The following is a 27,580-nucleotide window of genomic DNA, read 5'->3' on the forward strand; positions in this document are numbered from 1 at the left end:
CCAAAAGAGTTGCTGTTTTTTAATTTGTCACTTTCAACGCATGTGATTAATTCTCAATTTAGACTTATTGTTTAATGTAAAATCTATCCATACACATAATAAAAGTGAAAATCTGTATGTGTGTATGTGGCTGGGGTGCCCACTTTCACAGACAGGCTCCTGCTTCCACAAACAGCTTTAACCCACAGTGCTGAGGAGCCACCAAAAGCAAATGACATTGCAGGTTATAGTGAGCACCGTAAACATGTCCAAGAGTCCTGCCAATGTCCTCCACAAACACCATACTGCCCACCATCCAAGTGAAGGCTTTCATTTGGGGATAATTTCATCCTAGATGTTCTGTTATTCCTCCACAGCAGATGTCCCAGGGTTCCTTACTCTCTCCATTGCTGTGGAATTTGCATGACCCCGCCCACTGCCTCTCCCTTAACCCTTCCCTACTCTTTTCAACTCTGTCTGCATAACAAGCAGAGCAGAACTGAGCAGCAACTAAACATACTGGAGGGGTTTGGGGGATGGACTCCACATGATGGAAGTTGCAGTTCACTCTGCATCAAGACACAGTACTGTGACCACATTTGGTGCATGGAACCCCCATGACCAATGAAAAATACTTGAGAGTTTTGGGCAAATTCACTTTGATTTATAGCTGTTGTAGGTACTGGGATGTATGGTTCACCTGCAATTAAAGAGCACTCTGAGCCCCACCAATGATGGACTTGGACCTAACTTGGCACACAGAACCCTCATAACCAACTGAATATACTAGTGGGATTTGACGGGACTGACCCACCATTGTGGGAGTCGTAATTCATCCTGCAGCAGGAGAGCATACTGAACCTCACCGATGATGCATCTAGAGCACATTTGCCCAACATGACAAACCTTAAGTATTGATAGAGTTTCAGGGAGTTAATCTGACATGATGTGAGTTGTAGTTCAGCCATAACCTTATGCATTCTGTATAAAAATAACTTCTTTTAATAATCCGGGTAACGCCGGATACCCAAACTAGTAAATAAAAGAATGTGCTGTTTATGTGTCTCTGAATAGAGACTGAAATGTTTTGAAGCTATTTTCATTGAAATCTATCTTTATTCTAAGTATTAAAAAAGAGGATTGTTTCTCTGTCCTGTAGCACATGTTTAGTTGTCTTCTAGTGTTTCCAAATTGTGTTTGTGATCATGGTCATAGAAGAGTCGAATCATGAGAATGGACAAATGGAGATTATTGTTTGCATTCTTCTTTCCCTAATAAAAAAAACAAAGCATCTTTTATTTGTATAGATTGGCAACACCATATTGTGGCAATTCTGGGAGGTCATGAGTTCAAAGTTCGAACATCCTCTTCACATTGTGGTTATCTCTGTTTACGTTGGAATTATGTGTGATAAGGCACTGGAAGTTTATGGAAGGCGAGTTTGTGTTTTGTAAGGATTCCTTTGGTACAAAGTATATTCCATGGGCTCTGTGCCCAAAGACCCATAACATCCCCTGTAGAATACTGTTTGTAAGGACCAGATTATAAAATGTTAGAGACGACAAGTTCACAAAAACTTTTATAATTTGTTTGTAACTTTAGAGTGCCTTACTTTTTCCTCCTTAGAGAAAATTTCCAGAGTTCACTTAAGTGTGAAGGGATCACCTATCACTGATTTATAGGAGCCAAGGGCCAAACCTTGTCTATGAAAGATTTGAGAGAAGAATATTGCAGCCAGATCGATGGGCTTTGGAGTTATAAATCGATAGAGCCAAAGGATTCACATGGACATTGCGTCTAACCCTTTCCTCAATACAGGATCTCTTGTGAAAACTTCCCCAACAGGAACAAGCAGCTATCCAGCTTCTTTTTGAAGGCACCCAGAGAAGGAGAACTCAAAACCAAGTTATGATGACTTTGATTATTTTGTGGCTTCACTTCTGTTAAAACGGCTTTCCGTAAGGCCTCTTGACCTTCATCTTAGAGAGAATTGAGAAAACACTCCTCCATTGGCCTGACTTTACTGCCATTTTCCTCTTCTTTTCCCAGAAATGTCCACTTTCATCAGTTTGGTTGATCATTGTGTCAGGTAGACTGACTTTTTCCTTCCTTCCCCATCTTGTCCTCATTCTTTTAAAATTGTATCTATATTTATTATTATTTTTATTTACAGTATTTATATTCCGCACTTCTCACCCCGAAGGGGACTCAGGGCGGATCACATTATATACATATAGGGCAAACATTCAATGCCCATATACACATAGAACCGAGACAGACAGACGCAGAGGCAATTTAGCCTTCTCCTGAGGGGATGTTCGATTCTGGCCACAGGGGGAAGCAGCTGCTTCATCATCCACTGTGATGGCACTTCCTCATTCCAACGTCGTAAATTAGCTAAATTTGCCTCCCCATTTTATAAGTGGTACCTTATTTCCTACTTGATAGATGCAACTATCTTTCGGGTTGCTAAGTCAGCAATGAGCAGGGGCTATTTTTTATTTTTTAATTGATGAGTGCTCACCCCGCCACTGGCTGGCCTCGAACTCATGACCTCATGGTCAGAGTGATTTATTGCAGCAGGCTGCTCACCAGCCTGCGCCACAGCCCGGCCCAAACTGTTATTTTATGTTGGAAACTGGTCCTATCATTGGACAGAATGAGACGTTTTCCACAGGCAGCAGTTCCTCTTGAGTCCCTCCCTCTATAGAGGTGAGAGTGGTGTGTTTTTGAGTGGGTGTGTCTACACTGTAGAATTAATACTCTTTAATCTCACTTTAACTGCCATGCCTCAGTGCTATGGAATCATGGGAGTTGTGGTTTTATAAGGTCTTTAAACCTTCTCTGCCAAATAGAGCAGGTTCCTCATCAAACTGCAACTTCCACGATTCCATAGCATTGAGCCATGGAAGTTAAAGGGGTGTCAAACTGCATTCATTCTACAGTGTAGATGCAATCACTATTGCTCTCAATAACTACAGAGGAGTTGCTAATTCATTTTGCTTCAATCCTTGCAAGCAGGCAGAATGCCATCTTGCTGTTATATGTTTCAGTCAGCAAAGTGTTTGTGAGCAGTCCTGTTAACTGTTTTGGCATCAACTGACTGAAAGTTGCTGAGTAATTGCAACTGAATGAAATAAGGCTTTGTGACAAAAACAAATACACATGATAGCATAAATTGGAAACAAAATTAATACTTGGTCACTTTATTCAACACTTCCTACCATAAACATACATTTTCCTTTTATAGGTTGTGACAAGTACACGTTTGAGGCAAATCCTTGATTTTAGATATTGAATAACCCCAATCCCCTTTTGTTTTCCATTTGGATTGAAAATCTATATGGGCCTCAAATGTGACTCAGCTGCCTGGCTGTTGTCGTCTCTTGTTGGAAGATGGGCTATTTTTATAACACACACACTTCAGATCTCAAGTGTCACCGGGAGGGAGCTGCGCTGATTAGAAAGGCCAGAGACAATCCTGAAACAACGTTAGAGATGCAAATGCATATAGTAGACCAACTGGAGGAAGTGACCACTTTTAGCATGGTACAGAAGCTTCTCTGCCAGTCCAACACATAAAGTCACGATCCTAGAGACATCTTTGGTGGTAGAATCCTTCCAGTGTCCTCAGTGACTTTATTTTTCTGAGTGAACAGGCTCAGTCCCATCTGGCCTATGTTCCCAATTCCTGTATAATTTGGTCTTTGCTTGTGATAGACTCTCAGTTGGCCCATCCAGCATAGTGAAGAGGGATCAAGGGTGTTGTGGTCCAAAATATCTGAAGGGACAAGGGCTCCCCACCTCTTCTGTAACATTTGCATCAATGAGTTATTGAAATGTAAATTCACTCCCTTGAGATATTTTTCTGTATAGCCTTGGGCTGGTAATTGTCTGGAGCTGTAATGTTTCCAGCAGCCTTTGCTTGCATTGTTTAGGTGGGAGGCCTGGGAATTGTAGTCCAACAATATCTAGAGAGCTGTATCTTCTCACCGTTGTATGGTTTCTTCCCCAACATCTGATATCTATTATTAGGCTTGTTCCAGAGACACTGACTATAATTGATGTGCTATTGAGAGAGAAAGTTGGATAAAAAGCTGGAAGTTTGTTGTTACTTGCTATCAATTTGACTGTGATTTATTCATGGTAATCCCAGTCATCAAGTGCCATGTTCAGTTCCTGCAAATCAAACAGTCGCCTTGTAGGACCTAGAAAATTCATAGAGGTATTCTCTTTAGGAATTTGCATAGTCCTACAGGGTAGAAGCACACCATAGAATCACACGGAGAACCTAGAAAATCCCTAAGGAGGAATATATGGATAGGTGAAACTGTAGGCTGTACTGTACATATATTGACTCTGTTCAAAACCATATTAATATTTTGTGTAGTTTGCCTCCCCTGAAAACAGACAAGTTGCTTCATTGGAGGCTGAGCCATTCATATTGAGCATACCATCCCTGTGGTCCATGTGCCATTTACATATTTCAGTTCCACCGCATCGCTTATAATGTTTCAAGGGAAAAATTAAGATAACAAAACAGCAGACACAGTTAAATTTCCATATAAATAATAAAAAGTGCTCTGCGTTCAGTCAGCCATCGCTGTCAAAGGCTGGGTTGATAAATGGCAGCCTGAATGTGAAACACACACAAAGTATTTATGGAAAGTATTGAGTTCTCTAATCTGTTTTGATTGAATTCGAAGGATGTGGTTTTGGTGTCCTTTTCTGAAGTAGCTGCAGAGATGAATTGATTCAGACTATCCATTAGGGCTCTCCTTGTTTATAGGACAACAATGCCATTTTTGAATTCTTTATGTTTTTGAAAAATGCTTAGGAATGAGGCGAAAATGTTTTTTTTTTTACAACAATCACAGGTTGTATGTACAAACTGCATTAAAATGTAGATCCTTCTGTTCATAAGCCTCCTTTCCTTTTGCTGTATATTGGAAAGAGACTTTTATTTGCAAAATATGTGAGACTTGGCATTGATGCAGTTTTCAGATCAGTAATGTCCATAGATATTGCTAATATGCCTTTCACAGTCCAAGTTGAGTTCCTTTTTAATAGCTGTATATTGGGAAAGTTCCAGTTGCTTCTGTTGCCTAATATTATTACGTTTTCTGGCATTACCAGAATCCTCCTTGATTTAATTAGTCTGAAGCTGATCGCTTTGGTCATAACATTTTCTCAAATATTAAATGTTTCAACACAGTGAAGTACTGATGAATAAACAGGCTTAAAACTGATGAATTTGACATTCTTGGCTCTGAGTATATGTTTACTTGCTTGGATCAATAGCGTACTGCCTCTTAATGAGATTTACACACTATGTGACCAATAATATCTTTTTCCCCCCTGAAAATCTTTGATAGTAGAGATTGGGAAAGTTACTTTTGTTCAATTAACATTTCTCAAAGTGCACCGGCCAACGTGACCAGTGGGAGTTGTAGTCCAACAAAGTAAACATATAAGTGCTCTATGTATCACAGGAATGTTACACACAATATGAACCAAGTATAGTTTGAAACACAGCTAGGTCTTGACAAAAGGAAGTATAAATCAAACATAGGCGACTTTGGTGGGACTGATCTAGTTGTCCCCATCAACTAGGAATATAAGGAATACACATTGTTTCACATCCTTGATCAAAAAATAGATTCACAATGCTCAAAACGCTCCATTAAAAAAAAGAACCACAAGATTTTTCATATCTTTCAGAAGATTTGCTTGCCAAAAGTGTATGTATAATTGTTGCACAGAAAATACACTTGCACAGAAAATGCATGTCTCGATCCCTCTATCAGCCCATCCATCCACAACATTTCTGTGCAGTATGTGTGTATGTATGTGAGTGTGTGTGTGCACACAGACAGACTACTTTTATATATTACAAAAGATGATTCCTTTTTTAAACACCAAAGCTCAAAGCTTCTAAAGTGCAAACAAGAGTTTAATATTGTACAGAAACACCAGTATTCTCACACACCAGGCAGAAAATGGCTAAAATTATATGTCAATGCAATGGGAATGATATAAGTCAATCATTATACTCCTTCCCAGCATTTGCTGTGGATCGCAGTGGACCTGACAGTGCTATTTTTAAAAGGAGAGGGGAAAGAAGTAGAAATAGAAAAGACAAAGATTAAAAGTGGATGTGGCCTGATTTCCATTTCTAGAATTGATTTTTGAGTTTGAGGGATATGGGTTATGACTCTCTCTGCAAAATGTGAATCCTTCTGGAAGCAGCAATATGTGAGGGTGGGAGGAGGGGCTTTTGCTTTTTCAAAGTTTGCCTTGTTCTATGCAGACCTGGGGTGCATATAAATTGTTGAATTAATGCGGATTGATGCTACTTTAACCCCCATGGCTCAATGCGATGGTAACCTGGGAGTTGTAGCTTGGTGAGGCACCAGCAGTCTTGAGTAGAGAAGGCAAAAGACCTTGTACACCTGCAGCTTCCAGGATTCCATAGTAGTGGGATGTGGCAGTCAAGGTGATTTCAAACTGCATTAATACAACAATATAGGTGCACCCTAAGTCACACAATCTCATTCTGAGAAGAGGGCAATGGCAACCCCTCTCTGGGAGAACTCAAGATAAGGTCTCCTTTGGGTACCATAACAACAAGGCTTATTGTGCCATCCTAGTTTTGCTATTATTTTTGGTCCATATTATATGTAACTCTTCTTTTTGTGTTGTTTCCATGCAGGATTCTGAAGGAGGGCTTTATGTCTGCATGAATACTTTCCTGGGATTTGGAAGGGAACATGTAGAAAGGCATTATCGGAAGACAGGGCAGTGTGTATACATGCATTTGAAACGGCACGTCAAGGAGGTAAGTACTATTGTAGAGATGGGTTGCTTGAAATGCTGTTTTCTTCCACAAAGAAGGAAAACTTGTCTGAAAAAAAAAGTATGTAATGAATGGCACAATGCATTTTGTGGCTCAGGGATGCATTTTAGGAAACTTCTGCCAACAGGAATTACTTTATTTGTTCCTTGTCTGATCCAAAATAATGTGCTGGATCTTGCTAATTGTTTTGGTTGTGTATGTATATGTGTTTAGGATATGTTTGTTTATTTACCATAGTTTTAATCATTGTGGATATTGGCATCAAATGAATTTTAACAATATTTTAATTAGTTGTAAACTGCTTTGAGTTCTAAACTGGGAGAACACAGGTACAGAAGTTAAAATAAATAAATAGATCTTGCAGTGCAAAGTCCTAATGGAGCAAGAACCACTTTTAAAAATATATATTTCAGCTATTAAAATGACTTGTCAGATCTTGATATGCGATGCATAACTTGTGGGGAGGAAGAGGATTCTGAACAGATGATGTCCTTTGTAGGCAATCCCAATCCTATTTAGAATAAGGTTGTTTGGTAGGTAAACAACTGCATTAGTAGAAAACTTGTCTTGGAATAAGAGACTGTGAAGACTTTTTAATTAATTCTGGAATGCAGATGTAGTCTTATGTTTTTTTAAGTATTGTGCCACATGTGAAATGTGGCTGCTGCTCATTTATTAAGATAGGATTACTACCTCTCCAAAAAAAGGGGAAGGGGAATAGATAAATTAATGTAGGAGTAGCAAGTCTGTTGAGGCTACTAATCATGACAGATAAAAATCCTAATTGCCTTTTCTGTTAGTTGTTGAACATGCCATCTTGTAATGAATTACAATGGCTAAATGTATAAGGGCTCAGCCATGTCAGGTTACTGCTAGAAGTTATAACCATATCAACAGCAACAGCTCCTCCTCTTTTGTTAAGCATTGGCTTGGGGAAATTTAATGATTATTTTTGTCTGTTAGTGTTGCTAAGGGATGCTTAGAACACCCTACCTGTGAATATTAAAAATCCTGAGATTTTATATGCTACTTTTGACAATTTTCAAGGGTTTTCTCACTGCTCTAAGGGCTAATTAGATTCCTTAAATGTATACAATCTTAGAGGCTCAGTTACCAGAGAGTGGAAGATTGGCACACTTGCTTTTTGTGAGGTTGCGCAAGATCAATGGCAAGGGAACCATGGCTATTATTCTGGCCAGAGGTGCAAACAGAAGCCTGCATTTTTTTAGCATTATATGTATCAGAGCTTTTTGGACCATGGCTCTTAGATTTTCCAAATGGTCTTCTTACTGTTTTTTCTTGAGTCTAATAAACTGGCAGAACCAAGGGGATTCTTTGTAGGTCAATGCTTCTCAGTCTCATTTGCAAGGGAAATTTTTAGTTATAAATACAAATTGTATTTTTAGTATACCCAAAATGATAATTTTATGCCAAACCATGTTATATGTAAAGTAAGAAGACGATCTTTGACATTTGCATGTATTTTATTTATAGGAGAGTAAGAGGACTCTGGATAAGCTGAGTTACAAAATAAACCCTGTCTATGCCTACTTTTTTCATCGTTGCTTCATTGATGGAACAGCAACCTCCTAATTATTTGTTCTGGAGTTTCTGTTCAGATATAGTGGGCCTTTGTATCTGCTGGGATTCATTTCCAGGACCACCACAGGCTATTCCTTGTGGACAGGTATTATTGCCTTCCATGTGTAGGGCCTTGGTGGTGGCTCCATAGGTGATTGTAGAGACCTATTCTTGATCCACATGTTCTTTCGCAGTGAGGACATCAAGTTCCAGATAGAAGGCGCTCCCAACAAGGGTTGGCTTGATGCGTCCTTCCTTTTGACACATTTCACCCTTCACCATTCGTGCCTCTTTGAATTCCACAGCACTGTTGGTAAAAGCTGACTTCCAGCTGCAATGCTCAAGGGCCAAGACTTCCCAGTTCTCGGTATCTATAGCAGAGTTATGAAGGTTGGCTTTAAGCCCATCTTTAAATTTCTTTTCCTGTCCACCAACATTCATTTTTCCATTTTTGAGTTGAGAGTAGAGTAACTGCTTTGGGAGACAGTGATCAGGTATTTGGACAATGTGGCCAGTCCAGCAAAGTCGATGGTAGAGGATCATTGCTTGAGTGCTGGTGGTCTTTGCTTCTACCAGCACGCTGATGTTTGTCTGCCTGGCTTCCCAAGAGATTTGAAGAATTTTTCAAAGGCAACGCTAATGGAATATTTCCAGGAGTTCAGTGTGATGTCTGTAGATGGTCCATGTTTCGGAGGGTTGGGAGGACAATAGCTTTATAAACAAGCATCTTGGTTTCCCTACTAATATCCCAATCCTCAAACACTCTCAGCTTCATTCAGAAGAAGGCTACACTCGCAGAGCTCAGACATTGTTGTATTTCATTATCGATGTTGACTTTTGTGGAGAGGTGGCTGCCATATTCTAATGTTATACCATGAAGCTGTATTTCTGGCACTGCAGAGGGATTGGCTGGTATCTGCTGAAAGAGCATTTAGGTTTTCTTGATGTTTAGTAAAAGGCCAAGCTTTTTATATGCTTCTGCACAGGTGTTTAGAGTGGCCTGCAGGCCTTCTTCTGAGTGAGCACAGATTACATTATCATGAGCATACTGAAGTTCTAGAACAGATGTTGTGACCTTGGTTTTGCCTTTCAGTCTGCTGAAATTAAATAGCTTGCCATCTATCCTTGCCCCTTCACCTTCATATCTCCACCTGTGCCAATTTGGGACAGCTGTCTTTTGTTTGTTTCTTCCTGTTGCTTTGCAGACACAGCAAAGAGACTGTGAAATACTGAGCCCTGAGTGTTTACAATTCCTTAACCCCATGGTTTTTGTTTGTCCTCCTTCCTATTCTTTGAAGTTTGTTTTCTGCACATCTTCCACATTTTTCCTGATAACTTTTGGGACTTATCCTTGACATAATGTCACAAGGCAAACATTCAAGTCAGGAGTGCAGCTCTCTCTGATGTGTGTCTCGGCTACACCTTTATAGGAGTCCAATACCAGCTTAAGTGTCATGGCTCCATTTTGCTGAATCCTGGGATTTATAGTTCGGTGGAGTACTCTGAATTTTCTGCTAGAACTCTAGGGCTGTGATTTAGAGGCTGGCGTAGAACTCTAGTGAAGAATTGTAAATACCTTCCCAAACTGTAAATCCCAGGTTTCCACAAGTTAGATCAATTAGAGTTAAAATGGAATAGGATTCCATGTTTCTGTAGGTACATTAATGCTTCTTGTTCTGTAATTGTTCAAAATAACTTCCAGCTGATTCAGATATTCCATTATAAGTAATGAACCCCCCTTTTCATATAAAATAATAGCTGCATATATTATGTAGACCAGTTTTCCTAAATATATACCTTCCACATCTTTTGGATTACAACTCCCATAATTTATTATTTATTTACAGCATTTATATTCCGCCCTTCTCAACCCGAAGGGGACTCAGGGCGGATTACACTACACATATAGGCAAACATTCAATGCCTTTTAACATAGAACAAAGACAAGACAAACATAGGCTCCGAGCGGGCCTCAAACTCATGACCTCCTGGTCAGAGTGATTCATTGCAGCTGGATTCAGCTGACTTGCTCTCCAGCCTGCGCCACAGCCCGGGCCTAACTGGCACACCATTCATGAGGGATGCTGGAGTTTTCTAAAACGTCTTGATGACATCAGTTTAGGGAAGCCTGATATATATGATGATGATAATGATGTTGATAATTATTACATCCCTCTCCTCATGGATAACAGATGAAAACATTCTGAACATGGTTTAAGATGTGGTAGATGTGGTGGCCTAGGGGATAAAAGCCTCGTGACTTGAAGGTTGGGTTGCTGACCTGAAAGCTGCCAGGTTCGAATCCCACCCGGGGAGAGTGCGGATAAGCTCCCTCTATCAGCTCCAGCTCCATGCAGGGACATGAGAGAAGCCTCCCACAAGGATGGTAAAACATCAAAAACATCCGGGTGTCCCCTGGGCAACGTCCTTGCAGACGGCCAATTCTCTCACTCCAGAAGCAACTCCGGTTGCTCCTGACACGAAAAAAAAAACATGTTTGACTATCAATTGTGATTATGGGGCTTGAACCTTGCTGACTGTACTTTGGAACCTTTCAAGCACTAATTTTCTTGCCTGCTAAGTTTTCCTGAGTAATAATTATGCTTGGATAAACAGCCACGTGCTGCATTGCACCTGCACAGTTACCCTTTTTTTGTTTTCTGTAATGATACATTTGCTTATGTTCCTTCCCTAATCATTTTTTAAAAGGCAATTCTTTGTCTCTTGGTTGCAAAGATCTTGTTGGCACAAGTGTTAAGTGCAGGGCTAAAAACTGTATGCACTATTATGATGTGTTTCTTCTGGAAAAAGTGGCACCATGACACCTTCAGGGCAGCTGACCTATGACACAGAGCTGTGGTGTGGGGCTATCAGTATTGACTTCAAGAGGCCAAAATATCACTATGGTTACTCTGGCAGAAGGTAGAAATGGGGTGGAGGAGTAAGTTGGAAGCAGAAGAGTAGTATTGATGGCATGCACAACAGGAGTTGTGCAACCAATCCCCTGAATAAATATTTATGATGTTGCTGTAGAGTTTGGCAGTTCCCCTTTCTGTTTCATGGGAGTCTTTCGAGCCCATCAGAGGAGGAAATTTTAGATATGAAACCAATAAGTTTGACTTATTGCTTACTTGGCGTCAGCTGAGTTCTTCCTTCTCTGGCTGTACAGATGAATGTAATCATGGCTTGAATAGCATTATGTCAAAGTTGGTTTGTCTGCTACGATTTCTGTATTCAGCTGTTGCCCAGTAAGGACTCATGATAAAAACTGTTTATATTCAGTAGCAGAAGGCTTCTGAACATGGTGTCCTCAAAAAATGAATTCAACAAAATATGGATTTATCAAATGTGTTTAAATGGTTCCACTAAGATATGTAATCTTGTTTTTGTGAGCCATTACTGTGGAAAACTGCATCCTTTGGTAATGGGCCATGAAATGAAGGTCTCTGCTGAACAAATCTGCGTGGAATAATAGGCATGTGCATTTTAATTTGCAGATGTTTTTGTGATTAAGACCATCATCAGTCTGAATTAACTAAAAATACTTGCATTGGTTATCAGCTTTGCTCTCGCCGTCTAGCTTGGCCATAGCTGGGATGCCAATCTGACTTATGATGAATTTATGTAACATGCAACTATATATTTCTGCCCAAACAGAAGCTGATCTCCATGGCCTTTAGCCTATTTTATTTTCGTTGTTCTCTAGGACATGAAACATAAGAACTGTGATGGATCGGAGTAAAGGTTATCTAGTTCAGCATTATTTTCCTACAGAAGCCAAACAACTAGATATCAGTAGCATGGGATAACATGAAAACAGTAGCCCTCTTCTGCTGTTGTTATGCAGCAGGTGGCTCTGAGTGGCATCAGGCCTCTTTAACTAGATATGAAATATGATATGTAAGCCAATGATAACCTTATTCTGCAGCAGCCAATATTTTTCATGCAATTATCTTGTGGCAATGCCTCCCTAATGCTTTTGAAGATTGCTTCATATTATGCAAAACATTGTGTCCCTGTATTACCATAATATTTTTGGCCACATTTATTCTGGAATTTTAGAGGGAGAGGCAGGTTTTTGTTTTTGTTTTGCAAAAAAGGAAACACCCACTTAGAAATTTTGACTGATGGGAAATCTTGAGACAACATGTTAAAAAGAAAAAGGACTTATTTCTTTCCTTCTCTTCTTTTACCAGAAGTGAGGAAGAGGAGCAATAGGTTGTCTTTTCCTTCTCTTTTAGAAAACATTTTACTGAGTTTATTTACTGTGCTAGAAGTAGTATACCTGAAGAATTTCTGCAATTGTTTTGAGTGGGGAAAGGGGAAGAACTTGCTTGTTTTTGTGGTGCCTTGTACTCATTCCCGCTTTTTCCCATGATAACTCCATCATGGTCACGAATGTCACCGTCTTCTCAACAGACCTTATTGCATAAAGGGGGCAAAGCAGGGGATCCGTCTTCTTTTGCATTGTATTGCGTGCATTTCCGTGTTGTTTAAAAAATGGATAATTGCTGTCTCACTCATTAAACTTGTTACTTCTTCCATTTTAACTGCAATCACCCATTCCATTTGTTTTCATAAAATACAACAGAGACATCCGACAACAGTTGCCATCACACCTTCAAATACCTGCATTTCCCCACTTCCAAGCAAATTGAGAGATCTGGGATCAATAGCTATCATACTCCAAAAACGTCTGTTTTCAGACACTTCTAGTCACATGGGCCATCTCCGAAGTAGTCTTGTGTTGTTTGATGGTCCATTGGGCTCAATTTCTAAAGTATCTAGAAATGAGGGGAAGCCTTCATGTATTGACGTCCACTATCTCTTGTAAAAAAATCATTATAGAACTATTTTGTAGTTCAGATGTGCTGTTATTTCGGGACCCAGTTCCAGGTAGTTATAGCTCCAGAATATCTTTGAGGAGGCACTCTGGAAGATGAAAATAACAGGCACAATCATTGTGCGTTTGTATACCTTCAAGTTGCCTACCAACTTATGATGACCCCATAGGGATTTCTTGAGGAAGGAGACTCAGAGATGGCTTGCTTTTTCTTTTCTCTGAGATACAACCTTGGTATTCCTTGGACTTTTCCCATCCAAGTACTGACCAGGTTTCACTCTATTTACCTTTCATTATCAGGTATGGACTGATACCTCTAGGTTGTTTGTAAAATTGAGGAAAGTGCAACTCATCAGATTTTGTTGGAATGTAACTCCCAGCATTTGTCCAGTAGTTTTATAGAGTTGATGTTATATTTTATAATGCAAAGAGAGGGATGCACTGTGGCTATTTCCAAGTTTTGTTTTGCAAGCAGCACAATTATTTGGTATATATGTATGTTTATGTGTATACATACCCACACATATATACATATACAAATAGGGAAGAGAATGATGTGAAATGTCATTTGGGGGACTTCACGTGGAGCCTTAGTGATACATCCACTACTTGTTAGTCCCAAGCAAAGTAGTCCCATTGAATTAGTGAAAATGTTGATAGTTAATCCATCTTTACATTTTATTGATTCAGTGCGTCTCTCGTAGTTGGGACTCATAACTGAACATATCCCTTAATTACATAATTAATTGAATAGTGTGTGTATCCTTTTTAAAAGAACGTTTACATTTTTTTTTTGGAATTCTGTGTTGGGTAACACACCAGATGCTACATACAGTTTTGTACCATAAAATCAAAGCAAGGAATTACTTTGTGCTCTTCACTTGTATGAAAGCCCTTATTTAAAAAGAAAATTTTGTATGAGACTTAATCTTAGAAGCTTGCCATTTAGAAAGGTTCCACCACACAAAAATGGGTTTTTAAAATAATTATGTGAGTGCTTTAGGAGGGCAATGGCTTTTGTGTAAATACAACATGCAGATCTGACCTCAAATACCTTAGAATTTCTTTGAGTAGTTTGCTGTCAGGGCAAAAGTTGTCTGATTGGTGTAGTTATGTCAAAATAAAACAATGTGAGTAAACACACGTATGACTCATTTGTTCAAAGTGGTGGAGCTCTTTAGTGACATATGTTGGCTTGAATCCTGTTGGGTAGCCCAAAGCAGTGTAAACCCATTGAAGCAATGGCTGAATTAGTAAATGTAATTGATTCAGCTCTACTGATAATTATGTAATAATAGAAATCAGGCCATCATAAAGCAGTTTTCTTGGTCTATGACAGCCTACAAAACAGGCTCTAATTTTGCAGGTTCTAATTTTGTTTCCAGTCGTTTTGTGGAGATCTCTCTCTCACACACTTCCTTTCTGTTGAGTGCTTGTTGCTGTAGTGTCCACCAGTCCTGATTTACTTCAAGTTTAGACTTAAACTCTTCTTAACTTTTGGAATAATTACTTTATGGTACAGTAGGCTTTCCACAAGGGTTTTGTGCTCCTAACCCCAATAAAAGTGGAAGGCCTACTGTAATAATGTGTGACAGCCTGCAGTGTATTCAAATGAAAAGTGTATTCAAATGCATTTTTGTGTGTGAAGGAAATCAATAGTTGACATCAGATTCTCCAAGTGATGTGTGACTTGCCAAAAATGTTAAGAACCACAGGTCTAGAGACAAAGAGAAAAGACTTCTAAATCTTTTGAAATCAAATAGTAGAGGAAGGAGTTTTGGAGTGTGAAGCTTGTTGGGCAAAGAAGAAAAAGTCTGCAGCTGTTGACATCTCCTCTCCTTACAATCTGTTCAAGCCCTGAATCCCCTGCCTCTCCATGCTATTGAAAATATCCTTAGCTATTCTGTGTCAGATATGATTAATGATGACGATATTACTTTGCCTGTGTGACAACCTTGTAAAACGGGATAAAATCAGATTTCAGATCCATCCATTGTGTAAAGCGCACACATTTCACATTAGAGTACAGGCAGTCCCCAAGTTACGAACAAGATAGGTTCTGTAGGTTTGTTCTTAAGTTGAATTTGTTTAGCATAGGGAAGGGTTAACACCCCTGAGGTGTTTATTTTGTTGTCTGTGCCCCTGTGCCATCTCCATTTCTGTGCCTGTGATAATTGGATTTTGAAAAGTTTGACTTGTTATGGAAACAAGGATTGGTGAGAAAACTTGAGTTGAGATACCTGTCCCCCTGATAACGCTTCCAGGAGTGAATTTCCTTTCTTGGGGTAGATTACTCTCACTTTCTGTTGTTTCACCCCATTCTTAACTATGAGTAATTTGTAAGTCAGAAGTTTGTAACTCAGGGACTGCCTGTATTCATATTCAGCATAATTTTACATTAGCTTCCTCTTTTTTTTCCTCGAGCACGTGGGAGTTGTTTTCCCTTGTAGTGACAAGAGTTGAGACTTTAACTTTTCTTCGTCTTCTTCTTCTTTTTCATCTCTCCCCTTTTTCTTTCTTTCCAGAAGGTAACAGGGGCATCTGGTGGAGCTTTACCAAAAAGGAGAAACACCAAGCTATTTTTAGGTATTGTAAAGAGCCATTTTCACAACCTTTTTCTGACTAACCCAACTGCATGGAAATTTTTTGTGTGGTTTTTTTTTTTAATGTAGATGAAATATACGTTATTTAGCTTATTGGTAGGAAGCATTACTTCTTAAAGACATGATTATAATGCTTGCATCCCTTGGAAGCTTGTAGATAATTTTTTGAGACAATCCTTAGAGTACGCCTTTCTTTTTGTACCCATCTGTGCGCTAATAATTCGTTGCATGCATTAGTAAAGCGAACCTTCAAGCTTTTCTTTGTGTCACTAAAAGTACTGAGAAAAGAAATAGATAAGGGGACAGAATTAGGTCCCAAAGTCAGGCAGAACATTAAAAAACATTTCCTGACTACTGTATATCTTTTTTCTTAGGACAGACAGGATTTATGAATTCACAAGTTTTCTATCAATAAGCTTGCTAGTTCATGTTATGACTGGATTAATGATTGATTGCTGGGGCGAATGATTTTGGTTTACACATGTAATGTATGATCAAGTGGGAATGCTTACAAAGTTTCATCTTCATTGTGTGTGTCCATATTTGTATAAGTGAAATATATGTCAGAGTTATAGCCTTTTTCCTGATGGCTTCTAGCTCAGTGGTTCCAAATCATTTTCAATCCTGGAACCCTTCAGAAGACCCTAACTTTCCCCCCACTTATTCCGCAGAATCCTAACTTTGTTCCTAAGCATTAGGCTTGGGCCCGAATCAGTTTGAACAAAAATGATTTGTAATATTTGGTGGTCCATTTCATATAATCTCTGAAAACAGAATAACAATAATAAACATAACAACAACAACAACAACAACAACAACAACAGGAAAAACTCAGCTGCTATCAGGACCTCAAGATTGAACTTCAAAGACTCTGGCAGAAACCAGTGCAGGTGGTCCCGGTGGTGATGGGCACACTGAGTGCCGTGCCAAAAGATCTCAGCCGACATTTGGAAACAATAGACATTGACAAAATTACGATCTGCCAACTGCAACTGCCACCCTACTGGGATCTGCACGCATCATCCGAAAATACACCACACAGTCCTAGATACTTGGGAAGTGTTCGACTTGTGATTTTGTGAAACGAAATCCAGCATATCTATCTTGTTTGCTGTGTCATACTACTACTACTACTACTAATAATAATAATAACAACAACAAAAACAACTTTATTTTTGTATCTCACCCCATCTCCCCAAGGGGACTTGGGGCAGCTCACAAGGGGACCAAGCCCAAACATATACAATAAAACACAACCATATAAAATACAACAATATAAATTACATAACAATCACAAGAAATTAAAATATCAAACTCTACAACACAGCATTGCAAAATAAAAACATGGCTAGTGAACAGCGTCGATATAATGGCACTTCAATCCTCAATCTTGGAGGAAAGGAATAAAATTATAATTGTGCTATGTATTTGGAGAACAAATTGCAAACATCTGTGATAAGTTCAGAAGATTCGGATGTAGGGACAGGTAGGGACTCAGTCAACTGTTCATCTCAGTCAAAAGTGGCTTGAAAAAACCAGGTTTTCAGATCTTTTCTCAATGATGTCAGTGTAGGGGCTAATCTGATTTCTCACAGGAGAGAGTTCCAGAGCTGGGGGCCATGACCGAAAAGGCCCTCTCTCTCATCGTGCATTTTGTTATTGCAAAAGTGATCTCCATTAGTTATTCCAAAGCTGTTTTAACAATATATGAAATATAGTGTTCCCTCACTTATCACAGGGGTTAGGTTCCAGGACCACCCGTAATAAGTGAAAATCCGCGAAGTAGGGATGCTATATATTTATACATTATTTTAGTAGTTATACACTATTTTAAGTCTTTATCAACCAATTGTGTGTTGATAAATCGCCTCCTTCTCTTCCTGTTGCCGCTTAGTCTCCTTTTCTCTCCCTTTGGCTTCTCCCTCCTCCCTTCCTTAGGTTGTAAATTGTAATATTATTTTAGAGTTTATTGAAAAACCGCGAAACAGCGAATCCGCAAAAAACGAACCGTGAAGTAGTGAGGGAACACTGTACTCTCTTTGTGAAGTATGCTGGCAGGAGTTCATTTTCTGTGGCTTGAATAGGACCTTGCGTAGTTTCTTCATTTATTTTTTAGAACCTAAATATGATGGGCCCTCTTGTTTGGTTTCAAAACCCCACAGACTATTACATACAATGGCATAGTAAACTGACGTCCCTCATATAAAAAAGCATAATCAAGGTTTATTTTTAGATTAAAAAAACATTTTAAGCCATGGATGGTTAAATTTATGGAAACAGAATCCACAGATGAAGAGAGCTGACTGTAAAGTTGTCTGGTTTTGGGTTTTACAATAACATTCACAAGGTGGTTTCCAAATTATGACAAAATACCAAAAGCATGATTACGATTACCAAAAATGTGAATGACAGACTATCAAATATCAAGACAAGCTTAAAATCAGATTATGGGGGTATCTGCATTACAGAATTAATGCAGTTTGGTATCACTTTAACAGCCATGGCTCAATGCTATGGAATCCTGAGAGTTGCACTTTTACATAGCTTTTAAGCTTCTCCTCCTGCAACCGGTTTCAACTCACAGTTTTCTGAATATACTTGCCACAGAATAAAACTCCTTGCAGAGTACATGGTTTAATAAAGACAAACTGATCCACCTATTCAGAAAACTGATGGTGAATTTCTCACCTTAAAAGTTGAATCTTTGTTGATTATTGAAACCCAACCGCCTGACGAAGACTCCTGTGAGTCGAAACCGGTTGCAGGTTTGAGTCAAGTTATATGAGAACTGGAGTCTACTCATATGTAATAATGAACAGGACATTTACTTACATGAAAAACTTGGTCTTGTACTTCGAGAGAAGAACCACTGGTTTCTACTTCTATGCGACTGGAACAGTCCTGTTTTTTTGGATATATGTTATTGTAATATAACATATTACAATGACTGCATGGGGCGCCATTACCTTCCCACAGAAGTGGTACCTATTGGTCTACTCACATTTGCATGTTTTCGAACTATAAGGTTGGCAGAAGTTGGGGCTAACAGTGGGAGCTCACCCCATTCCCCAGATTTGAACCGCCAACCAGTAAGTTCAGCAGCTCAGCCGTTTAACTCGCTGTGCCACCAGGGGCCCCAAACAAACAAATATGGACACTAAAATAAGAAACAAAATGAAAAGATCCGATCCAAAAATAATCCCATAATATCCTATCCCATTACTACTTCTTATCCCTGCCAACAACTACAGTGTACCCTCACTACTTCGCTGTTCACTTTTCGCGGATTTGCTGTTTCGTGGTTTTTCAATAAACTCTAAAAGACTATTATAAATCATAAAAATTACAATTTACAGGCTAAGGAAGGGAGGAAGGAGAAGCCAAAGGGAGAGAAAAGGAGCCCCTTCTTTAAAAAAATAGAAAAAGAAATAGAAAATAAAACTACAGTACTGAATTCCCTCCTTAAGCAAAGCCAACTATGAAACTATTACGGATACGTCTTGGTCTATTTAATTGCATTTCAGCTTCTGCTAAATATAAGCAATACTATATCCAATTAGTACATAATCAAGAGTAATAATCCTACTAAATGGAAGATTCTAGATGTATTTTCTTGGTATGTGATGATGGCCAGAGGAGGTGACCTATTAGGATCACAATGTCCTGTCTCTGCTTTATTATTTCTGGGAAGTCTTTTTCCCTTTCTTTTTTCTTTTTCCTTTGGGCCTCCTTTCCTGTTTTTCATGTTCCATGGATAAAATAACAGAGGGGCCCAAGTTGCTGTTCACAGTTCTGTGCTGCCTGTAATGCGGAGGCACCATCCCCTCTCTTTATTGTTGCTTTGCCTGGCTGAATCTGAACAATGGCTCAAAATCCCATTTGAGAGTCTTTCGATCTATGGAATGTGACTCTAAGAAAGGTATATGCGGAGCTTCATCAGCCTTTGCCCTGCCTCATGCACTCCTCTCACCCATTTTTCTAAATTTCTGGATAAATTTTGAAAAAAATCAAAAATCAACTCTAGAGAAATAAGGGAAAAGGAATGTCTCTGTGAACCAAGCGAAACCCACAGAGACTTGGCTGGTATTTTTTATGCTTTCTTCATAGAATCACAGAGTTGGAAGAGACCTCGTAGGCCATCCAGTCCAATGCCTTTCCAAGAAGCAGGAATATCATATTCAGTTATTCCCACAATTATTTAAATATTTCCCCCAGTTTTTTAAACTTCTTGTTATCTTATGAAAAACGTACAGCAGATTATGTAAAGGTTAGTTACTTCTTACTCTCCTTAGTCCATTATATTTTAATGCACTGTAGTTAAAGCACATTTAAAATGCAGAGGGCCATTTTGCTATATTGTACTCTCAATAGTTATTGATGATTCAATTTTGTGATGTGCAACTTTATAAACACAGAGACAGACTCTGGTACAGGCTACAAAAAGAAGATGAGAAAATCAATGTTTCCCATCCATCAGTGAAGACAACTGATCATAAAAAGACACTTCTTACTTCCCAACCTGAGCATATCAGTTTTGTAAACTTTACCATCTTCAAACATTTCCCCAAATATAGATATGTTTCTGGCCACTGAAATGCTGCTAAAAATAGATTGCTTAGATTCCATCACACAGGTGATTTCCTTCCTTCTTTCCCGAATGTTATGTGCTCAGTGCTTCCCATTCCTGTTAGAGTGTCTATTTAACCCTTGTTTAATCTATAAACCTGGACAAAAATTTGGAGGAAGGAAACAGCTGCATATTGATGAATTACATAGCCATAATTGCATAGTAAAATATGCATGTGATAAAATGTTGCCTGTGTTCAAGGCATTGTTGTATTAAAGGGGCAACAGTTTGAAAAAGGACCTCCACTCAGCCTGCCTATTTCAGGCATATAAAACTATGAAATTGCTTTATTTAGTTTGCCCATTAGTCTGGATTTCTTAGAGCTTTCTTGAGCAAGGAATACTCAGAGGTAGTTGCCATTTTCTTCCTCTGAAATATACTGTATATACTTGAGTATAAGCCTAGTTTTTCAGCCCTTTTTTAGGACTAAAAAAGCCCCCCTCAGCTTATACTCGGGTGAGGATCCTGGTTGGCTTATATTTGGGTCAGCTTATACTCGAGAATATATGGTACATTTATTATTTTTCTCTATTATTTTTGTTATTATTACATTTATTATTGTACTCTATTATTATTACATTTATTATTGTACTCTGTTATTGTTGCTAAAAGTTTATTTCATCACTTTTAGATTTATTTATTATGCAATGCTTTTGACACAAAATAAAAAATAAAAATTATTGTTGCTACTATTACATTTATTTTACTCTGTTTTATTATTATTATTATTATTATTAATACATTTATTAATTCACTCTGATCTTATTATTATTATCACATTTATTATTCTACTCTATTATTATTAAAAGGATACATAAGCACATTTACATTGAAGAAGATGAAAATAATGATTTAATCAGAGTTGAACAGTCATATCTTAAATTAGAGCTTGATGTAAATATTCAAAAACATTTAACCTATTGATGCCTCAGTTAATGTAATTTTTGGTATTTATTTTTATTTCTGAAATTTCCCACCCTCGGCTTATACTTGAGTTAATGATTTCTCAGTTTTTTTGTGGTACAATTTGATGCCTTGGCTTATATTCGGGTTGGCTTATATTCGAGTATATACGGTAGCTTACTTCAAGCACCTAGTTGTTGATTTCCCATACAAGCATTAAAAAAAGTGCTGACCCTGCTTAGTTTTCAAGATCAGGTAGGATCTGTTGCCTTTAGGTGCTTGGAATTTGCGTCCTGTACCCATCATTTCTCAGTTGACTTTTTGTTTGGTCATGAATCATTCACTGGAAAATAGTTTTTCTCTTTTATGAACTGAACTGGACACTGTTCCATTATCTGGGTGGAGGCCACTAGGGGGCACTAGAGAGAGAAGGATACAGTAGAGTCTCACTTATCCAACATTCGCTTATCCAACGTTCTGCATTTTCCAACGCAATTTGCCTCCCGCCCCGGTCCACAGCTGTTTCTCTAGGCAGCAAGGATTGAACTTTTTATGGATTTAATTTGCGAAAATGTTGCTACTGTAAGTTCATTTTATCCAATTCTATCTTTATTTGTAGTCAATTTGTTAGTAGCCAATGTTTTTGTAGTCAATTTTTCAATATATTGCGATGTTGCTAAATTCATAAATACAGTAATTACTACATACATTACCGTGTTTTGGACTGCTTTTTCTGTCGATTTGTTGTAAAACATGATGTTTTTGGTGCTTAATTTGTAAAAATCATAATGTAATTTGACATTTAATAGGCTTTCCCACAATCCCTCCTTATTATCCAACATTTTTGCTTATCCAACATTCTGCCGGCTCATTTATGTTGGATAAGTGAGACTCTACTGTAGTCCATTTTACAGAGGCGGAAGTTGAAGGAGAAAAGCCATTTCTCCTGTTTTTGTTGGTTATTTCCCCTCCCCACTTCCCGTATTTCCATGATGTTGTTGTTTCCATGATGGGGACATGGGTGGGGGAATAACGGGAAAACGGGAAATGGTTTTTCTCCTTCAACCCACTCTCCACCCCCATAAAATGGACTATTCTTCTCTCTCTCTAGCACCTCCTAGTGTCCTCCACCCAGAAACTGGAACGGTACTTTGAACTGAAATAATGTCAGACTTCAAGGTGCTTCTGATAAGGAGCAACGTTGTTCAGTTTTTCCTTTTAATTTCCTTCTGTGAACTGGGAGTTTGCATCTAGGGAAAGGTGATGCTGTGTTTACTAGCAGGGCATCCTCTTCTCTTATTGAGATAGAGATGTAAAGAGAAGCTCATTGATAGGCTATTTGGTATGGTGACTCATTGGTGATGGATCCTAATGCCTACACACAACTTCTAGATTTGGAGGCAGTATGCCACTGTATGCTGTTAATTGGATATAAATGGTAAGAGAGGACTTTTGCTTCCACACTATACTTGTGGGGTTTGTTGGCTATCTAATTGACCATTGTAAGAACCAAAATGATGGACTGGATGGACGTTTTGGATGGTCAGTCTCTTTTTCTCTTCTTGTGAAATATGATATTTTTAGCCAGGATAATATAAACTGAGCTTTTCATAGAAACATAGAGTCGAGCTGGAAGAGGCCACAAGGGCCATCCAGTCCAATCCCTGCCATGCAGGAAAAGCACAATCAAAACACCTTCGACAGATGGTCATCCAGCCTCTGATTAAGAACCTCCAGAGAAGAAGGACCCCATCAAATTTCAAGGCAACGTATTCCACTGCCAAACACCTCATCTGTTTAGAAGGAATCTCTTTTCCTGCTATTTGAATCCATTGCTCCATGTTCTAGTCTCAGCAGAAAACAAGCTTCCTCCTCCTCACTGTGACATCCTTTCAAATATGTAAACATGGCTCTCATGTCTCCTTTTAGCCTTCTTTTCTCCAAGCTGAACATCCCAGCTTCCTCAGCCATTCCTCATAGGGCTTGGTTTCTAAAACCTTTGATCATTTTGGTCAGGTTCTTTCGACACCTTCCAGCTTATCAATATCCTTCTTTAATTTCAGTGTCCTCAACTGGACATAGTATTCCAGATGAGGTCTGACCAAAGCGGAGTGAGACTATGGCTTCCCTGGTCTGGACACTATACTCCTGTTGATGCAGCATTGGCTGTTTTAGTTACCTCACCACACTGTTGGCATGTTCAACTTGTGGTCTGCTAAGACTCCTAGTTCCTTTTCATAGGGACTGCTTTCAAGCCAGGTGTCACCCGTCCTATATCTGTGCATTTGATTTTTATAGTTTATGTTTTTTAGCATGCATTTCTCCCTGTTCAAATTCATTTTGTTAGTTTTGGCCCTGTTATCTCTTCTAGATTGTAGCTCCCAGAATCCTTCTGCCGTCATGTCATCTGCTTGCAGTCAAAAAGGTAGTTCTGCTAAGTTCTGATTTTAACTTCTCCTATAATAGTGGGGGAAATTAATTGCATGACAGGTTGAGAAAGTGGTATGACTGGTATTGATAAGAATTTTTTGTTTTGGTTGACCTGTTAACACATTTCATACTTGGAAAACTGGAAGAAATATGATAGTCCAGTAATGAAAGAAAGCAGATACATTTATTCATCTTTCATTGAAACAGGTAGTCACATAGCAAAGCAGTTCTAATCATTTTAATTTATCTTTAATCACAGACCAGATTGGTGAGTGGTGGAGTCCCAGATTAAAATAAATGTGTCTTGCAAAGAAATTTTTGATTGAACATACGGATCAGATATTGAAGCCCTGGTTAGCATGTGGTTTAGATGGTCTAATATAGAAGCTGTATAAGAAAATGTGGAAAGCCTCATGCCAAATGATATATTTTAAAGTAATGTGTACATTTTAAGGCTTTATGGCAATACATATTGAATGTGAACCGGTCATGCAATTTGGACTTGTTAGTTTAGGATTGGTATTGAGGACTCTCTAGTGTTGTAAGTTAGTTTCCCAGATTTTAGTGCAAAATCTGAGAAGAGGAGTAGAAAATGAGGGCTAATCCCAACTGCAAGAACCCCAATGTGTGATTAAAATGGAAATGAATTAACCAGCACAGAAGGCGGTATGGATTAGCTGGAGCCTTACTTAATCCTGCATCAAAACGGACCCGCAAATGCAGCCTGTCAATCCAGTTTGAATATTTGCCGTGTTCTCGCTTCTAATTCTCTTTGAGGTATAAACCTATTAAGGACATTAAACTCTTTCCAATCCCTTCTGTATTAGAAACATCCTTAATTGATCGCCTTATGCAAATCAGCGGTAGTCACAAAGACAGAGTTGAAAAGAAGATAGAGTTTCTTTTTTAAAACTCAGTATTGAAGTAACAGGAGAGTATTTTTCCCTTCAAATAAATGGAAAGGCATAGCTGATGAGCAGTTTACAGTTTTCCTTAAGGTTGTATTTCAGTTGGCTTGAGCAACAACGTTTTTTAAAAAACCTTTATTGGTGGAAGATAATTTGTTAACTTCGTAAAAATATGAGATAATATACCAGTTACACTATTTTACGTGAACTGGATACAAATGCAACTGTAGCAAGACCTAAATAATAATAATAATAATAATAATCATCATCATCATCATCATCATCATCTGTCTAATGAAAAAAAAGCAAAATGATTGTATCCAGGTAAAATTGCCTTTGAATTACAATTCTTTGTATTTAATGATACTTTATGACATGTTCGCCAGCTTATTTAATTTGGTGATACAGTAGAGTCTCACTTATCCAAGCTAAACAGGCCAGCAGAACCTTGGATAAGTGAATATCTTGGATAATAAGGAGGGATTAAGGAAAAGCCTATTAAACATCAAATTAGGTTATGATTTTACAATCATAAGCACTAAAACATCATGTTATACAACAAATTTGACAGAAAAAGTAGTTCAATATGTAGTAATGTTATGTTGCAATTACAGTATTTATGAATTTAGCACCAAAGTATCATGATATATTGAAAACATTGACTACAAAAGTGGCTTGGATAATCCAGAACCTTGGAAAAGCGAGTCTTGGATAAGTGCGACTCTACTGTACTTTATGACATGTTAGCCAGTTTATTTAATTTGGTGATACTTTATCACATGTTAGCCAGCTGTTGACTCAAAGCTCTCTCATTCAGCCCAGCAACAACGTATAAACTCAGTACATGCCTTAGAAGGTTGTGAGTGCCAGGTATGTCAAGGCTCTCACAACCTGCAACCTCAAGTATTTCTAGGCTTATTAAGTTTTGTTTTTGCGTGTGAGAGAATCCCTTCCTTCATTGATCACAGTGGGTACCCTCTTTAGGAAGGAGCCAATCTCTGAGTCCAGTCACGGTCCTATTTTTAGCACATTCAGTTGGCAACATCTAAATCCGATCTGGGCATGTCTGGTCAAGCAGTCCCCACTTCCCTTTCTCTTCCAGTGTGTTTGCCTATGGTTCCCTTGTCTGCCTGGAGCTAGCCTTCAGCTGTTCTTTTCTGTCAGCTGGTGGCCGAGCATTTGTCACCGTGTCCATGGCTGGAGTGACGCTTGTTGAACCTGGCCAGATGGTGCCCAGAGGAAATGGAAATTTACCCTACTGACTGCTCACCCAAAAATAACGGCTTCTCAGACCATCTTATCTGTCCTTTACATGCTCATTCCCCTGCCCAGCCTCCAGCTTTACACCGGTGCTTATTTTCCCCCCCTCTGTTTTTTCTTTCTAGTGTGGCTTTGTGACCTCTGTTTGATCTCTGCTGATGAGGGCACAATTTTTAACTGTGCTTCTGACCGGGTATCGGAGTGCTTCCAGGCCCTTAGAAGGGAAATGCAGTCTCCGTGTTAGCTCTTCCAAAGGCCCCTTTGAATAAGCATGGCTTGGCTGGCAGCAGCTGGAGTTCCTGCTGAAGGGGAAACAGAGAACCTTGTGATGCTGCACAAGCACATTTAAGAGCGCACCGGTTTTGGAAAGGAACCTATCATCAAAATAGCTACAGTGTCATTCATGTACAGTAGTTTCCAGGGAATTTGTACACTCCTGTACAATATTTTGAAAGGAAGGTGTGTACGGTAGACTCTCTGTTAACTGGAATTCAAGCCATCGTAACCCTCAATTTTTATAATACAGTAAAATCAGTTTTATAATACACTAGCTGTGCCCTGCCACGCGTTGCTGTGGCCCATTGGAATTGCATTGAACAGCTCCGGTTTTGGGGTTTTTTTTAGGCCATGTGGAGGTTTGTGACGTGATATTTTGTGGTTTCAACCTCGAGGTGTGGATGATGGATTGTGTTGTGAAATTTCGAGGTTGGGGCGTGTTTAGTTTTGTTGTTTTGCTCGGTGCCAGGATTCCATCACTCTTTTATATATATAGATTAAGTTTGTCTTTATTTGTCTTTGTTTTTAATTACTGTATTTCAAAATTAATATCAATATAGAGGTTATGGTATGCTATAGTATAAGGTATAGTATTAATCAGCTCTATTTTTAATACAGTAGAGTCTCACTTATCCAACACTTGCTTATCCAACGTTCTGGATTATCCAACGCATTTTTGTAGTCAATTTTTTCAATACATCATGATATTTTGGTGCTAAATTCGTAAATACAGTAATTACTACATAGAATTATTTCGTATTGAACTACTTTTTCTGTCAAACTTGTTGTATAACATGATGTTTTGGTGCTTAATTTGTAAAATCATAACCTAATTTGATGTTTAATAGGCTTTTCCTTAATCCCTCCTTATTATCCAACATATTCGCTTATCCAACGTTCTGCCAGCCCGTTTATGTTGGATAAGTGAGCCTCTACTATATCAATATAGAGGTTATGGTATGGTATAGTATAAGGTATAGTATTAATCAACTCTATTTTTAATAGTAACTCCCAAGCAACCAGATATGACATGTATCCAGCATTTACCAATTCCCAGTTGGTAGATGCCGGTTAGCTAAGAGTCTACTGTATTTGCCACTGTTTAAGGGCAGTGGTCATAAATTTTCTTCAGTTCTCGTTTCTGTCTGTGCCAGTACAAATGAGGGGAATATGGCTTGTTAAGCAGGAAATTTCCAGACATACAAATTCTCCTTACCCTTCCTGTGATGCTAATTCCATTAAGCAGTTGCACGATCAAAGTAGTTTGCGTACACAGGGGATTTCACACATTAAATGTTAACAGGTTGCCTTGAG

At 38.7% G+C, this 27,580-nt stretch overlaps 1 protein-coding gene across 3 annotated transcripts in view; it reads left to right on the forward strand.

Annotated features, from left to right (window-relative positions):
* Window positions 1-27,580, forward strand: part of usp13 (ubiquitin specific peptidase 13) — a 102,739-nt gene that overhangs the window by 10,704 nt on the left and 64,455 nt on the right. For all 3 annotated transcript variants that reach the window (XM_016991983.2, XM_008105989.3, XM_008105990.3), the window contains exons 2-3: window positions 6,692-6,817; window positions 15,785-15,845. In XM_016991983.2, coding sequence (XP_016847472.2) covers window positions 6,692-6,817; window positions 15,785-15,845 — 187 coding nt within the window. The remainder of the gene's footprint in view (window positions 1-6,691; window positions 6,818-15,784; window positions 15,846-27,580) is intronic.

The sequence above is a fragment of the Anolis carolinensis genome, chromosome 3 (genome assembly GCF_035594765.1).
Source record: "Anolis carolinensis isolate JA03-04 chromosome 3, rAnoCar3.1.pri, whole genome shotgun sequence".
Classification (NCBI taxonomy): domain Eukaryota; kingdom Metazoa; phylum Chordata; class Lepidosauria; order Squamata; family Dactyloidae; genus Anolis; species Anolis carolinensis.